This window comes from Capra hircus, chromosome 15 (assembly GCF_001704415.2).
Source record: "Capra hircus breed San Clemente chromosome 15, ASM170441v1, whole genome shotgun sequence".
Taxonomy (NCBI): Eukaryota; Metazoa; Chordata; class Mammalia; order Artiodactyla; family Bovidae; genus Capra; species Capra hircus.
Window position 1 is genome coordinate 74,990,085 of NC_030822.1, and position 17,886 is coordinate 75,007,970.

The 17,886-nt window shown below is 39.8% G+C and overlaps 1 protein-coding gene across 1 annotated transcript in view; it reads right to left on the bottom strand.

Moving 5' to 3' along the window:
- The window catches only part of TRPC6 (transient receptor potential cation channel subfamily C member 6), a 159,630-nt gene that overhangs the window by 19,306 nt on the left and 122,438 nt on the right, over positions 1-17,886 (bottom strand). Inside the window, exons 5-6 of the mRNA XM_018059881.1 lie at positions 13,918-14,134; positions 3,999-4,232 (exon numbers count right to left, since the gene is read on the bottom strand). Of these exons, the coding sequence (XP_017915370.1) occupies positions 3,999-4,232; positions 13,918-14,134 (451 nt within the window). The remainder of the gene's footprint in view (positions 1-3,998; positions 4,233-13,917; positions 14,135-17,886) is intronic.

Below are 17,886 nucleotides of genomic sequence, written 5' to 3' on the forward strand. Positions count from 1 at the left end.
AACAAAGCTAGCGGAAGTGATGGAATTCCAGTTGAGCTGTTTCAAATCCGGAAAGTTGATGCTGTGAAAGTGCTGCACTCAGTATGCCAGCAAGTTTGGAAAACTCAGTGGCCACAGGACTGGAAAAGGTCCGTTTTCATTCCAATCCCAAAGAAAGGCAATGCCAAAGAATGCTCAAACTACACACAATTACACTCATCTCACATGCTAGTAAAGTAATGCTCAAAATTCTCCAAGCAAGGCTTCAACAATATGTGAACTGTGAGCTTCCAGATGTTCAAGCTGGTTTTAGAAAAGGCAGAGGAACCAGAGATCAAATTGCCAACATCCGCTGGATCATGGAAAAAGCAAGAGAGTTCCAGAAAAACAACTATTTCTGCTTTATTGACTATGCCAAAGCCTTTGACTATGTGGATCACAATAAACTGTGGAAAATTATGAGAGAGATGGGAATACCAGACCACCTGACCTGCCTCTTGAGAAATCTATATGCAGCTCAGGAAGCAACAGTTAGAACTGGACATGGAACAACAGACTGGTTCCAAATAGGAAAAGGAGTACATCAAGGCTGTATATTGTCACCCTGCTTATTTAACTTCTATGCAGAGTACCTCATGAGAAACGCTGGACTGAAAGAAACACAAGCTGGAATCAAGATTGCCGGGAGAAATATCAGTAACCTCAGATATGCAGATGACACCACCCTTATGGCAGAAAGTGAAGAGGAACTAAAAACCTCTTGATGAAAGTGAAAGAGGAGAGTAAAAAAGTTGGCTTAAAGCTCAACATTCAGAAAATGAAGATCATGGCATCCAGTCCCATCTCTTCATGGGAAATAGATGGGGAAACAGTGGAAACAGTGTCAGACTTTATGTTTTTGGGCTCCAAAATCACCGCAGATGGTGACTGCAGCCATGAAATTAAAAGACGCTTACTCCTTGGAAGAAAAGTTATGACCAATCTAGATAGCATATTCAAAAGCAGAGACATTACTTTGCCGACTAAGGTCCGTCTAGTCAAGGCTATGGTTTTTCCAGTGGTCATATATGGATGTGAGAATTGGACTGTGAAGAAGGTTGAACGCCGAAGAATTGATGCTTTTGAACTGTGGTGTTGGAGAAGACTCTTGAGAGTCCCTTGGACTGCAAGGAGATCCAACCAGTCCTTTTTGAAGGAGATTAGCCCTGGGATTTCTTTGGAAGGAATGATGCTAAAGCTGAAACTCCAATACTTTGGCCACCTCATGTGAAGAGTTGACTCATTTGAAAAGACTCTGATGCTGGGAGGGATTGGGGGCAGGAGGAGAAGGGGACGACCCAGGATGAGATGGCTGGATGGCATCACTGACTTGATGGATGTGAGTCTGAGTGAACTCTGGGAATTGGTAATGGACAGGGAAGCCTGGCGTGCTTCGATTCATGGGGTCGCAAAGAGTCGGACACAACTGAGCAGCTGAACTGAACTGTACTTCTTTTCTAGGATAGAAACATAATTACATTAGCAATCCAGTTCCTAATGGAACTTCTTTAAGTGTCAGGTATATTTGAGCTTCTGAATTTACAAAGAAAATTACCCCCTGGTTTGCTGACTTTTTTCCATAATAGTATAGCTTAATGGTTGAGAGTATAAACCATGGACTTGACTTATGTAACCACTCCAATATTCTTGCCTAGAGAATTCTACAGACAGGAGAGTGGTGGGTTGTAGTCTGTAGGGTCGCTGAGAGTTGGACACAATTCAAGCGACTTACCACACATTCCTGCATGCATCTATCTATCTAAAATCAACTAGAAGAACTATTACAAATTATTTATCTTATTGTTTTATTTTCCCATCTTTGAAAATGACATACTGTTTATATCGTATCATCTGTTGTGAGAATTTAGTAAGTCAACATACATTCACTATTTAGAAAGTGCTTGGCACTAGCTAAATAGTAGCATTTACTATTTAATCTTAAACTATAATAAAAGAAAATAAGGCCCTAGTAAATGATATCATTATTTAGTCTTAAACTATAATTACACTATAAAGTAATTTGGGGCCTGTGCAGTACTTGTAGTTATTTAAACTTACTAAGGTAATTTATATTGGTCATTCAAGTCTATTTTTATCATATAATGTAGTAATTATTCATTTATGAATTTTTCTGACATTATTACATCAGAACATCAAAAATCTAATTAAGAAGCCATTATGAAGAAAAATGCAAAGCAGTGTGTAACAGAGAAGAAAAATACAATTATAAATTTGTATTTGCTTATTTGCTGAGAAGTAGAATTAGGAACAATAAAGTAATAAAGGCAGTTTCTTTTTATATAGCACCTTGAATATAAGTACAGTATATAAATAGTTTGACTTGTAAAATTCCATATATTAAAAATTTTCTTATAAAATAATGGCTATATTCACTGTGCTGTACAATATATCCTTGTATAAAAGCCCTACATATGCTCTAAAATTTGTTAAGTATTAAAATACTAAAGAGAAATAATAAAAATGAAATCCCTATGTGATACAGCCAATAAAACTCAGAGAGATATAAACCGTATGTTAACTGACATCTTATCAGAGGAGGACTTGAAGTAAGTAGTCAAAGAGAATCTGTTTTTCTCACCCTAGGTTTCTAAGCAATAACTGAACCTAATTCTGTTCCTTAGTCACTATCCTCCTGGGGAGGTAGAGTGACTTATCTGATTGCTAAACTGGGGTGGAATCTGAGCATACTGGACTCAGCTCTGCCCTTTTTATCTTGGGAATTTCCTTCTGATCTTCCATGGAGGACTCTCACATGATCAGATACCATAACCCCCTTTGGGTATGACTGCCCTGTCCATGGCTGCCTGGAAATTGGAGGATACATCTGCCTAAGCCTGGGGTTCAGTATTGCTGAGCCAGTTGACTAATAAACTCAGAATTTTATCATCCATGCTAAACTTTGTCAGTATTAAAGGTGATGATTTGACCTAATGTTGGCTCTCTGTTTTATTTCTCATCTAGTTCAAAGGCTTCCCTAATGGCTCAGCAGGTGGGTTCTATCCCTGGGTCAGGAAGATCCACTGGAGGAGGAAATGGCAACCTACTCCAACATTCTTGCCTGAAAAATGCCATGACAGAGGGCCTGGTGGGCTACAGTCCAATGGGTTGCAAAGAGTTGGACATGACTGAGCGACTACGCACAGCATAGCACTAGTCCAAAGTCTGGGTGAGAAAAAGGGGTGCTGTTTATTGGGAGCCTTCGATGATTCACTTGCTTTCAAATAGTTTATATGGCTTAAACAGAAATGGTACTTAAATGTGTACTATTTTTAATAAACAAGAAGAAAAAAATAAATCCACAACATAATACAAGCATTCTCAATGAAGTTTGGTGGTTAGCCAATTAATCCCAGAGATAAGGGGAGATGATTCTTGTTATTGAGAGGTTTTCTGCCAGAAGAAATATCAGGAAAGAAGTAGAAAGCATAATAAAAGATATAGATAATCTGAAGAAGCTGGAAACTGACCAATACTTTTATGAGAACTGAATAACAACCAAACTGCTACTGATGTGTTCCTTTTTTTTCTTTCATCATTTTAATTTATCTAAAAAATTTAAATAAATTTTTATTAAAGTACAGTTGAATCACAATGCTGTGCTAGTTCCTGCTATATAGCAACGAGAATCCATTATATGTATACCCAGTCTGTTTTAGATTCTTTTCCCATGTAGGTCATTACAGAGTATTGAGTAGAGTTCCCTGTGCTATATAGTAGGTACTTATTAGTTATCTATTTTATATATAGTAGCGTGTATATGTCAATTCCAATCTCTCTCTCGTGTTTATCCCTCCCCTCCCTTCCCCCTTGGTAACCATAGGCTTGTTTTCTACATCTGTGACTCTATTTCTGTTTTGTAAATAGGCTCATTTGTACCATTTTTTTAAGATCCTGCATACAAATGATGTCATATAAATTCTACATTTTATAAATATATTGACTGAGTACTGTAAACTCACCCAAATTGTAGTATTTCACATTGTCTCCCAGTGTGACTTTTGTTAAATCCTTTAAAGTATCATTTGCATCAATGATGCTCTGTGCTTTGGAAGCATGCCAAAATGCCATGAATCTTGCAATGAATGATGCTGCAAAGATTGCCAGCATTCCAAAATCAAGCATATTCCACAACTCAAACAAGTACTCCTTGGGGCCTTGAGTCCAAATTTCTTTACATTCAGCCCATATCATGCCTGTATGGGAAAGAGGTTAAAATAGGGGTTAAAATCCAATTTCATTCCAGCCTTTGTTTTCAACAAAACAAATTTAAAAGGTCTCAGGCTGACATTCAAAACCCTTCAAAATATGACCTCATTTTGCCCATTCAGCCATAATTATCCTGTCCCTACAAATCCTATAGTCCAAAAATATCAGTGCATTATCATAAAGCAATTTGACAAAGTTCATTAAGGGTATTCAAACAGCAAACATGACTTGATCCATTAATTCTGTACATAAGATATTCATTGTAGGATTCTTTATAATAAAAAAATATATATAAACACACTGATACTAACATCCTCAAACTAGAAGTAACCATGGGACTTTCACAAATAGACCATTATGTAGCCATTTCATATGATATTTTAATTACCATGGAATAGTGGCCACAAGAATGTGCCCCACAGGCCTCCAAATACAGGAATTCAACTGGCCATGGGCCAATGCTGCAGCACTCTGAAGACTATAGACACTTTTGCCGTAAGGCCATGCTTCCCATGGGCTGCTCCTCACCAGTGACTGAGGGCACCCCTTCTTGGGAGTCATGGGACTCCGATGGCTGACCTCGGCTCAAGGATCTCTTGACAGACTTTTCAAACTTTCTTTAGACAGAATAGAGATCTAGAGTGCTTCTGTCCTATCTTCCTTCCCTCTCTCCAGCCCTCAACATCAACCTTGCATCGCAGTCTTACAGCCCTTGCAGGTTTCTTCAGCTCCCTCCCATTTCTCTCACATAGAATTTCTCTTAATAAAATTGTTGCATGTTAAATTCTGTCTTTGTATATGCTTCTTGGAGGACCTAGACTAATACACAATGGGAAATGTTTATGTTGTAAACATTCTAGCATGCCAAGTAAACATTTTATATATTCTATGATATAATGTTTAAAACAGCATAGTAAAAGACTAGACAGAATTACAGGAGCATAGTAGTAGCAGTAGTTTCTTCATGGCAAACTTAGTGTATTACTTAGGAGCACAGGTTTTGGAATCAGACACCATGGCATCACTGATGCAATGAACATAAACTTAGGCAAACTCTGAGAGATGGTGAGGGACAGGGAGGCCTATGGTGAGGGACAGGGAGGCCTGGCGTGCTGCAGTCCATGGAGTCACAAAGAGTCGGACATGGCTGGGTGCCTGAACAATCACAGTCATCCATTTGTTAGCTGTGCAATCTTTGGCAACTTACTGAAACTTTCTAAAACTCAGCTTGCAAAATGGGGATGATAGTAGTTTGTACCTGCTTCATAGGATGGTTATGAGACTTAAATAACATATGAAAAATGCATAACACAGTGTCTGGCACTTGAAAACATAACTAATACTTATTGAGAATTTACTATTTCAGATTTTCTATGTCTGGCATATATTTTATTTCTTTATTAAAAAGAAGTAACTTTACCCCTAAGCCATGCCTACGGGGCAACCCAAGACGGGTGAGTCATGGTGGAGAGGCCTGACAGAATGTGGTCCACTGGAGAAGGGAATGACAAGCCACTTCAGTATTCTTGCCTTGAGAAACCCATGAACAGTATGAAAAGGCAAAATGATAGGATACCAAAAGAGGAACTCCCCAGATCATTAGGTGCCCAATATGCTACTGGAGATAGGTGGAGAAATAACTCCAGAAAGAATGTAGGGATGGAGCCAAAGCAAAAACAATGCCCAGTTGTGGATGTGACTAGTGATAGAAGCAAGGTCCAATGCTGTAAAGAGCAATATAGCATAGGAACCTGGAATGTCAGGTCAATAAATCAAGGCAAATCGGAACTGGTCAAATAGAAGATGGCAAGGGTGAACGTAGACATTTTAGGAATCAGCGAACTAAAATAGACTGGATGGGTGAATTTACCTGAGATGACCATTATATCTATGACTGTGGGCAGGAATCCCTCAGAAGAAATGGAGTAACCATCATGGTCAACAAAAGAGTTCGAAATGCAGTACTTGGATGCAATCTCAAAAACGACAGAATGATCTCTCTTCGTCTCCAAGGCAAACCATTCAATATCACAGTTATCCAAGTCTATGCCCCAACCAGTAATGCTGAAGGAACTGAAGTTGAACGGTTTTATGAAGACCTACAAGATTTTTTAGAACTAACACCCAAAAAAGATGTCCTTTTCATTATAAGGGACTGGAATGCAAAAGTAGGAAGTCAAGAAACACCTGGAGTAACAGGCAAATTTGGCCTTGGAATGCAGAATGAAGCAGGGCAAAGACTAATAGAGTTTTGCCAAGAAAATGCACTGGTCATAGCAAACACCCTCTTCTAACAACACAAGAGAAGACTCTACACATGGACATCACCAGATGGTCAACACCGAAATCAGATTGATTATATTCTTTGCAGCCAAAGATGGAGAAGCTCTACACAATCAACAAAAACAAGACCAGGAGCTGACTGTGGCTCAGATCATGAACTCCTTATTGCCAAATTCAGACTTAAATTGAAGAAAGTAGGGAAAACCACTAGACCATTCAAGTGTGACCTAAATCAAATCCCTTATGATTATACAGTGGAAGTGAGAAATAGATTTAAGGGTCTAGATCTGATAGATAGAGTGCCTGATGAACTATGGAATGAGGTTCGAAATATTGTACAGGAGACAGGGATCAAGACCATCCCCATGGAAAAGAAATGCAAAAAAGCAAAATGGCTGTCTGAGGAGGCCTTACAAATAGCTGTGAAAAGAAGAGAGGCAAAAAGCAAAGGAGAAAAGGAACGATATAAGCATCTGAATGCAGACTTCCAAAGAATAGCAAGAAGAGATAAGAAAGCCTTCTTCAGTGATCAATGCAAAGAAATAGAGGAAAAGAACAGAGTGGGAAAGACTAGAGATCTCTTCAAGAAAATTAGAGATACCAAGGGAACATTTCATGCAAAGATGGGCTCGATAAAGGACAGAAATGGTATGGACCTAACAGAAGCACAAGATATTAAGCAGAGGTGGCAAGAATACATAGAAGAACTGTACAAAAAAGATCTTCACGACCCAGATAATCATGATGATGTGATCACTAATCTAGAGCCAGACATCTTGGAATGTGAAGTCAAGTGGGCCTTAGAAAGCATCACTATGAACAAAGCCAGTGGAGGTAATGGAATTCCAGTTGAGCTATTTCAAATCCTGAAAGATGATGCTGTGAAAGTGCTGCACTCAATATGCCAGTAAGTTTGGAAAACTTATCAGTGGCCACAGGACTGGAAAATGTCAGTTTTCATTCCAGTCCCAAAGAAAGGCAATGCCAAAGAATGCTCAAAATACCACACAATTGCACTCATCTCACATGCTAGTAAAGTAATGCTCAAAATTCTCCAAGCCAGGCTTCAGCAATATGTGAACCGTGAACTCCCTGATGTCCAAGCTGGCTTTATAAAAGGCAGAGGAACCAGAGATCAAATTGCCAACATCCGCTGGATCATGGAAAAAGCAAGAGAATTCCAGAAAAACAACTATTTCTGCCTTATTGACTATGCCAAAGCCTTTGACTCTATGTATCACAATAAACTGTGGAAAATTCTGAAAGAGATGGGAATACCAGACCACCTAACCTGCCTCTTGAGAAATCTATTGCAGGTCAGGAAACAACAGTTAGAACTGGACATGGAACAACAGACTGGTTCCAAATAGGAAAAGGAGTACGTCAAGGCTGTATATTGTCACCCTGCTTATTTAACTTCTATGCAGAGTACCTCATGAGAAATGCTAGACTGGAAGAAACACAAGCTGGAATCAAGATTGCCGGGAGACATATCAATAACCTCAAACATGCAGATGACACCACCCTTATGGCAGAAAGTGGAGAGGAGCTAAAAAGCCTCTTGATTAAAGTGAAAGAGGAGAGTAAAAAAGTTGGCTTAAAGCTCAACATTAAGAAAACGAAGATCATGGCATCTGGTCCCATCACTTCATGGGAAATCGATGGGGAAGCAGTGGAAACAGTGTCAGACTTTATTTTGGGGGGCTCCAAAATCACTGCAGATGGTGACTGCAGCCATGAAATTAAAAGATGCTTACTCCTTGGAAGAAAGTTATGACCAACCTAGATAGCATATTCAAAAGCAGAGACATTACTTTGCCAACTAAGGTCCGTCTAGTCAAGGCTATGGTTTTTCCAGTGGTCATGTATGGATGTGAGAGTTGGACTGTGAAGAAGGCTGAGTGCCGAAGAATTGATGCTTTTGAACTGTGGTGTTGGAGAAGACTCTTGAGAGTCCCTTGGACTGCAAGGAAATCCAACCAGTCCATTCTGAAGGAGATCAGCCCTGGTATTTCTTTGGAAGGAATGATGCTAAAGTTGAAGCTCCAATACTTTGTACACCTCATGTGAAGAGCTGACTCATTTGAAAAGACTCTCATGCTGGGAGTGATTAGGGGCAGGAGGAGAAGGGGACGACCCAGGATGAGATGGCTGGATGGCATCACGGACTCGATGGACGTGAGTCTGAATGAACCGCAGAAGTTGGTGATGGACAGGGAGGTCTGGGTGCTGCGATTCATGGGGTCGCAAAGAGTTGGATACGACTGAGCAACTGCACTACTTACCCCTATTATCTTTAAGGTATCCTAATCTCTGATGTCCTGTCTCCTCCTAGAGCCATCTGGAGAAACACAACCTAAACACCAACACTTCCTCAAAGTCTACTTCCATCAAGAAGTCTCCAGGGTCCCCTGGTTGAAATTAATCTTCCGCCCTTTCTGTCCCTATTCACCTTCCCCAAATCCCCATATTTGTCATGAACTTGTTTCACAGAACCTGTGTGAATGATTGTGAAGCCCTGTAGGGGTTTTAAAAAGCCATGCTCTGTCCTTCCAACAGCTTGTGCATGCATGCTAAGTCACTTCAGTTGTATCTGACTCTTTTCGACCTCATAGACTGTACCCTGCCAGGCTCCTCTCTCCACAGTATTCTCCAGGTAAGAATACTGGAGTGGGTTGCCATGCCCTTCTCCAGGGGATTGTCCCCAACCCAGGAATCGAACCTGTGTCTCCCGTGTCTCCTGAATTGGCAGGCAGGTTCTTTACTCCTAGCACCACCTGGGAATCCCCTTCCAACAGCTTAACTGTACTTTTCTAAAAATCAGCATTCAATGTATCACACAACTTACTTATTTTGAAATTATTCCAAATATAGAGAAGGCTGGGATTGAATTCATATACACTTCAGTGGATCAAATTTATTAATAAAATAGGAAACACTGCATGTGTCCACTCATGCACACACACATGCACATGTGCACACACATAAACTATGAGCAGGAGTGAAAAAATCTGAGGGCAGTCTTTGTGTGGATGTTTTCCCTGGGTTCCCACCAGCTTCCTCAGTAGGAAACAAGGGTAGTTTAGAGTAGCTGAAAGACGGATTACTGGGGGTTTTAAATTCATATAGTCTAGTTGTTTTCAAAACTTTTCTCCTTCTTCCCAATTCTCCTCCATCTTCTCTCTCTTTAAGGGGTACATTTCTTGGTAAAAATGATATCTTCCCAAAGCTTATAAAAGATAAAACAGATACAGCAAACCATTCTGTTTGAAGGAAGAATTTCCATGTTATGTTTTCTGGGACCCCCAGGCGTTGCGAAGCATAGTTTGAAATCCTCCATCTAGTCCAGTTTCTCCACAAGCAGAGAACTCCTCCACAGGGTGGAGCCTCTGCTTTAATAGGTCCTAAATTACCCCTACTGAAGGCTGTCCATCCCATTGTTGAGTTTGCAGGAAGTATCCCTTCACTGTGAACCTGTCAGTACTAATTCTGCCCTCAAGAGAATGAATCTGCTCTCTCCACCTTTAAATTCCTTAAAATTTTTTAAAAAAGCAAAAACACCCGTGCATTCATTAAATTTATTCTTCTAAAGAAGAGGTGGGTTTCCCATGAAGTGAATGAAATTTAAACTCTAGGATGCCTTATTTGCCCAGGATCCTCCAAAGTCTCTGTTTTGTCTTCTTTTTCTCTAAATGGGGCCCTCCAAAAAACTAAATTTCAGGCTTTACAATCCCTAGGTCCCACCCTACCTCCCACCCTCCAGAGTAAGTTTCTCCAGTCCCAACAGGGGCTTTTCTGTGGAGAAGCCACTCACTTTTCTGACGGCTTTCCACTTGGAATGCTCCCTATTTTGCCAATTGCCTGCAGCTGTGGTCTAGACAGAGTGTGGCTCAGGGACGTAATTACAGCCCTTGCCTGCAGTCCTTCCCTCCTGTTGCAAAGTCAATCCTGCATTGCATTTCCTTCCTCCACGCTCACACTGGACATTAGGCTAAAACTGCTGCTTAAGACCTTTTCCTGTGAAGTGTCATCGAGCACATGTCCCCCTCCCTGTGTTCCTGCTACCCTTCTCATTTCTCTTGTTTTGAGCTCGCCATTCCATCTTCTCAAGATCTCCTGAAATGCAGATTCCATCATTCAGCTTTTCAACTTTTCACTAAAAATTATATCAATTTGCTTTCTGTAACCAATAATGTCAGTCTTTTCCTTCAAACCAGCTAGCATCAGACCTAAGTAGGCCACTTAATGATTATTTTCAGAAGGTACAACAACTTTCAAGAAAATTCAAGAAGAAAACTAAATATCAGTGTTAGAAACTGAACCAGGAGTCGAACACATGCTACAAAGTACCAGTTGTCCATTCTGTGTTGTTCATTGTTTCCCCTTTAAATGAACACTGAGATCATCTCCAAATCTCAAATATAACGGTTATTGGCCCAGTTGTTCCAAGGAAAATGCTTTTATTCATAAAATTAAAAGTTAACATTCTTGGTTTAGGTTTCCAGGTGAAAAAAGAAAAACTCTTAATGCTTATATTAAAATATTAGCATGAGAAGCATAAATTATGTTTGATAAAGAATAAGATGAACATGGATGCACATGTATATATGGCTGAGTCCTTTTACTGTTTACCTGAAACTATCACAACCTTGTTAACTAGCTATGCCCCAATACAAAATAGAAAGAGTAAAATAAGAAAAAGAATAAAATGAACATTCATTATATCTAATCCCCTTACATAAAATTAAATGCTTTCAAAGTTTAACCTTGAATGAAAGAGTCATATCTTGATTAATATCTTTTCAGTAGGAAATACCACTTCCATATAAAACATAAGAACTCTTAATGAAGAGTTTAATAATAATCATAGCCATTTGAAATTTATTAGACATTTCCAATGTGCCAAGTACTATATTATGTATGTTACACATACTAACATGCACAAAATATGATGGCATATAGGCATTTAGCTTAAGATAAAGGCAATGTCCAAATGATCATTCTTATTTTAAATCAGATATTCAAAGTGAGATATTTCTTAGAGCTTTATAGCATAAGACAAACCAATTAAATTAGAAAAGAAAAAGTGGACAATCAAACTCTTCTTTATCAAAGGTTTGCCTTAGTAATGCAATTCACATGTTAAGACACTGTATTTCTCCTTGGAACATAACCAGGAAATGAAGTGATTCAGAAGTTTTGAATAACTCTCAATGCTGTTTATTACCTCATATGCATTTAAAATGCTCATAAGGTAATATGTATAGTGCTTCATAACATTTCAATTGATTATCCTATCAGCCCCAGAATAAGGAAGCCAAGATGATATCCCTTGCCACAGAAGTGACATAAAACCGACTACAGATGCTTCTCCAGATCACCAGGGGAGAACCAAGCTTACGGACTGCCAACGGTTTTGGATAAAGATTCATTGAGCTCTCTTCTTACATCCTTCTCCACATATCTACCCTGCAGGACTTCCTGCATAGTTGGGCCCTTATGGAGACAGCTGAAACTTTGTCCACAGCCTGGCTTCTCTCTGGGGCTGCATTTCCTATTACTTCGTAGACATCGTCACCTGGAAATTCCATGGCACTTCAAAGTCAATCTCAAGCAAAATTCCTTACCAGCTTTTCATTCTCCCAGTCTCAATCCTTATCTTCCCTCTGTATTCTTCCTCTTAGAGACTTGCAGTCAGCACCTTAACCCAAGGCAGAATCCACAGCTCTCCCTTTCCACGTGCAATACATTACCAGGTTTTTTGAAGAGTATCTTTTACAAATCTCTCAAGTCCTTTCCTCACTCCCCGACTTCTGGCCCCACATTCCACACATGGATCACTTCAGTTGTCTCTCAGCCTCCCAACCCGTCTCCTCAAAGCCACCCTGTATCTCACAGCCAACTGTGTTTTATAAAAGGTGAGGAATCACAGCACCAATAGCTGAAAATCAGCCTCTGACCATGTCTCCTCCCCTCTCTCCCATCACTCACATACATAAATGAGCCTGCGTTATAGCTGAGGCTAACACATGACTTGGCAAATGAGGTGCCAAGTGTGGACCTAGTTCCACATCTTTGCCTTCAGCATTTTGATTCATGCCTCATAGTGTCCTTCAGTTCAGCTCAGTCACTCAGTCGTGTCTGACTCTTTGCGACCCCATGAACCGCAGCACGCCAGGCCTCCTTGTCCATCACCACCTCCCGGAGTCCACCCAAACTCATGTCCATTGAGTCAGTGATGCCATCCAACCATCTCATCCTCTGTCATCCCCTTCTCCTCCTGCCCTCAATCTTTTGAAGCATCAGGCTCTTTTCAAATGAGTCAGCTCTCCTCATCAGGTGGCCAAAGTACTGGAGTTTCAGCCTCAACATCAGTCCTTCCTTACCTCCCCATAAACAGTAGGATTAACATGCCCTTATCTTCAAAGTCTCAGATTGACTGTACTGTCTAGGGAGACCTTCTCTGCCCCTTCCACATCCCACCCACTCAGATTTAGGTGCCCAATCTGTGTATGTTCATAACCCTCTAATAGCTCCTCAGTAATATTATTTGTCACATAGTTTTCTTTATTGATTTACTTGTATGTTCATAACCCTCTAATAGCTCCTCAGTAATATTATTTGTCACATAGTTTTCTTTATTGATTTACTTGTTGACCTGCCTACCCCCTTCCAGCAGACTTAACTTCCTTGACTATAAGGACTACATTTTATCCACATTATTATCCTCAGTAGGTAATAGCTACTGAGTCTATTCATGTATAAATATCCAATTGAAATATCTTTTATTTTCGTTATATTTAATGTCAGGCAATATGGATGACTAATTATAAAGACAGCCTAGTAACTGAGACTGCATTCTCTCTGTTTCACTTTCCATCTGGGAGACCTAAACCCATAGTGTAGACGTTATTATTATATGATAGATTAGACCACTAAGGCACAAAGACAGTGTGTAATGTGATGGATGTAAAATGATCTGAACAATTCTTAGTACATAACAAATGTTCAATAGATGTGAGTGGCTAGGACCTTCTGTTCCTATTAAATTGCAACATAAAATCATACGGTTATTTTTAAGCTTGAAGTCACAGCTGTCCCAAAATATGAAAGGCAGTTTTTCATCACTGGCAAGGTTTGATTCATACTATCCAGTTCATTTTCTTCCTGGGTTTTTCTTGGAAATCTAAAAAGCTTGTGGCATGTGAGAGAACTGTGGTACTGAAAATGAACCCTAGATAACTTCACTTTAAAAACACAAAATCATGTTGTGCAGAGTATTGTATTACACTGCATACATTTATATAACTGACATGTGAGAGAACAGGTGTCATTCAGTCCTATTGCTATGGCTGCAAAAATAAATGATGAGACAAAGTCAGTCTTTACCTATTACCCAGGAAATAATGAGCATCTCCATCCATGAGAAGCAGGATGTTTTCATCCTGAACAGCTGTTTTGCATGATCTGTGCTGGTTTCATTAGGAAGGATTTTGGTGCCTTCGAATCTGTCAGCTGCATTCATGACTAGCAGTCCCAGAAAAATGGTGAAGGAGGCAGCATGTGCCACAAACTTCATGAATGGTCCACGCATTATCTTCCCCATCTGCCACAAAACACACCAAAAGAATGTTGAGTGCATTTTGCAAAACACACATGTCTATACACAAGAACAAACATCTGTGCAGTCCAATGTTCTTCTAAGATAATTATGTACATTTATAACTGATAATAGAAAAATAACCCTTTATGCTAAGATAAAATTTTGTCTCATTGCTCATCTACATATGCTGATATTTGGGATTGATAGTTAAATAAGTTCACTTCTATAAAATAATAATTAAGTTCTTAAAATATATGTGATACTGACAAAATACTTTATTAGTATAATAACAAAAGGTAGAGCAGAGTATAACAATTATTCATGAAAAACAAAGTAATTTAGTGGGCATGAAGTATTGAAGAAGCAGCAATGAAAATGTTAAACTGAATCTACTTTGCTATGTATACACCCTTGGTTGATATTTGCCTTCTGGGCTTTCCAGGTGGCATTAGTGGTAAAGAATCTGCCTACCAATGCAGGAGACACAGGAGACGTGGGTTCAACCTCTGGGTCAGGAAGATCCCCTGGAGAAAGAAATGGCAACCCACTCCAGTATTCTTGCCTGGAGAATCCCATGGACAGAGGGACAGAGGAGCCTGGCAGGCTACGGCCAATAGGATCACAAAGAGTCAGACACAACTGAAGTGACTTAGCACTGTCCGCATATGTATTTCAATGATGTGGGTGAGAAGAACTGACTCATTAGAACAGACCCTGATGCTGGAAAAGATTGAAGGAGGGAGGAGAAGGGGACAACGGAGGATGAGATGGTTGGATGGCATCATCGACTCATGGACATGAGTTTGAGTAAACTCCAGGAGTTGGTGATGGAGAGGGAGGCCTGGTGTGCTGCAGTCCTTGGGGTGACAAAGAATCAAACATGACTGAGTGACTGAACTGAACTATTGTGGGTGCGGGTCAGGCTTCAAGTGATATTGTATGTTGGAGATACTGTAAGTGGAGCAGAAGTCAGGAGGAGAGGACGCCCAGCAAAGGGCAAGACAGCAGGGTAGGTCCTGTCATGCACTGGATCAACGTCCTGGAATGACCCTGCATGAAAGTCCAACATTTCAGGTTCAGGTTCCAGTTTCATTCCCTCATTTGCAATGAGTGAACTTCCTAAATTATGTGAAAATCAGAGTTTTCATATGAAATATGCAGACCATAAAGCTCCCGTGCATCAATAGTGCAGGAATCATTCCCATCCGAGATGCACACATCCTAGTCAGAGCAGAGGGGTGGTGTGTGCCCAAGATGTGTCTCAGGGGCTCTGTGCACCCCTGGAATGGTAAACAAAACTCAGTACACACATGTAAGGATATTTTTTTCGTAGGAGAGAGCTCATAGCTTTCAACAGCTTTTTAAGTTAACTGATTATTACAGAAAAATATAGAAATTAATAAAATACAGAAATTAATAATACCACCACCACTTATCCAGTACTAAGTACTGTTTTAAGTGCTTTATTAATTACATGTAACTGTTACAACAATACAAAGGGGCATATGCTGCTGAAATGCCCATTTTACAGATGAAGAAAAAGAGGAAGCAAGGTCCAGAAACTAGCTCCTTAAGTGGTAGAGCTGGAATTTGAACTCAGGTATACTTGGGGCTTCTCAGGTTGCTCAGCTGGTAAAGAATCTGCCTGCAATGCAGGAGACCTCGGTTCAATTCCTGGGTTAGAAAGTTCCCCTGGAGAAGGGATAGGCTACCCACTCCAGTATTCCTGCCTGGAGAATCCCCAGGGACAGAGGATCCTGTTGGGCTACAGTCCATGGGGTTGCAAAGAGTCAGACATGACTAAGCAACTAAGCACAGCTATTTGTTTAAGAGTTAATGTTTCTATTTGGTTTACAACACAATTTCTTATTTTCTAATGGAAGTACATATACATGTAAATTCTTAGGGAAAAAAAAAGGTTCTAAGATTTTTAACAAAGCTAATTGCTATAATGGAAGAAATGCAATCAATATTCTCTGCTCCTACAAACGTTATCGGTCTATATGGTTTTCAAAATCATAAAAGTTAGAGCTAGAATGAGTCACATAGCTTAGTCCCTTCTCCTCTCTTAATTAGAATCTTTTTTTTAATTTTTATTGGTGTATAATTGCTTAACCATGTTGCGTTAGTTTCTGCTATACAACAAAGTGAATCAGGTCTACGCATATTCATTTTCCGTTCTTGAGCCTCCCTGTCCCAGCGTGCCCAGAGCGCCGAGCTGAGCTCGTTGCATCAGAAGCTTCCTGCTGGCTATCTGTTCACCTGTGCGAATCGCCACAGAGCGCCGAGCTGAGCTCGTTGCATCAGAAGCTTCCTACGGGCTATCTGTTTCACCTGTGGGAGTGCACACATATCAGTGCTGCTCTCCCAGTCTGTGCTGCCCGGCCCTTGCTCTTCTGTGTCCACAGGTTCACTCTCTATGTCTGCGTCTCTGTGCCTGCCCTGCAAATAGCTTCATCAGTACCATTTTTTCCAGATTCCATTTTTACGCGTTAATGTACAATATTTGTTTCCCTCTCTAACTGAGGCCAGGCAGAATGTCATGCTGTGCATATGTGTGTGTGTGTGTGTGTGTATCTAGATTAATAAATCAATCTAGTTTTAAGTCAATGGATCCATACATTTAGATATATTGCAGAGCCAATCCAAAATTAATTTGTAAAAGGTTGCTGTAAAAATCGTGTCTGAAAAGCATACTTCCCTAAGCAAATGTTCCTTAGCTTGAATCAAAGTATTTTTTGTGTGTTTCTTTTTAAGATCTCATTTAAATAGAACTCTCCTATAAAGTTAAAACAAATGGGAGAGAAAATAGGACTGATTTCCTTTTGCCTATTGTCCTTAGCCATGTTTTTCTTTAAATATGGACTGTTAAAAACTGAACATTAATGCAACTTTTCCATAGTGTATGACATATACAATTTAAATTTGACATTGTTATATATACAATTTATTGTGACTTGGCTATTTAATCATGTATTATATAAAGTTTAATCATGTGTATGAGCTTTATTTAATCATTTACTGCAAGGTTCAGTATCTTTCTGGTGAAAAAAATCTAGTTATGAATATTAAATGAACATTTTTAAAGTTCTCAATTTATTTGACTGTTGTGGAAAACTGGGATTGGGGTATTGACTATTAGTAGTGAAATCTGTGAAAAATTTATTTATTCCCTGCCTTGTTCAGGGGAGAATCAGAGGCAGCCTTCAAAACACAAAATAACAAAAACTCAAGAAAGCACAAACTAAAACAGGAGGAGGAGAAGAGGAAAGGCCAGGGACGTAAAACAGAGTGAGAAGAGAGCCACCCACGTTAGAGTGGACCTCAAGTCTGAGAGGCATGGAGCTTGCATTCAGCTGTCTGAACACATCTCAAGCCAGTATTCAGCCATCCAGGGCGATAAGCTGCACCTCCCTCCTGAGCAGGCTCACTCTCGCTCTTCACGGGGTTCCAGGCCCTCTGCAATTGACCCCTTCACTCTATCCAGGGGGCAAACAGGAGAATCAAACCAAGCACTTTTGTTGCTTATTAAAGGTTGTGGCTTAAAGAAAAAATTAAACAAGAAAACGCATAAAAAGTTGGCTTACAGGAAACTAAAGTGATATGTGTGGATATTCATATTTTCCATTTATTATCACAAATCATTGAGAGTTGCATTTCCCTATAGAAAGATTCAGTGGACTTTAGGAACCAGAGTTACTCCTTTGAGTTTACTATGAGTTACTCATACTAAAATTTGTCATCTATAAATTCTG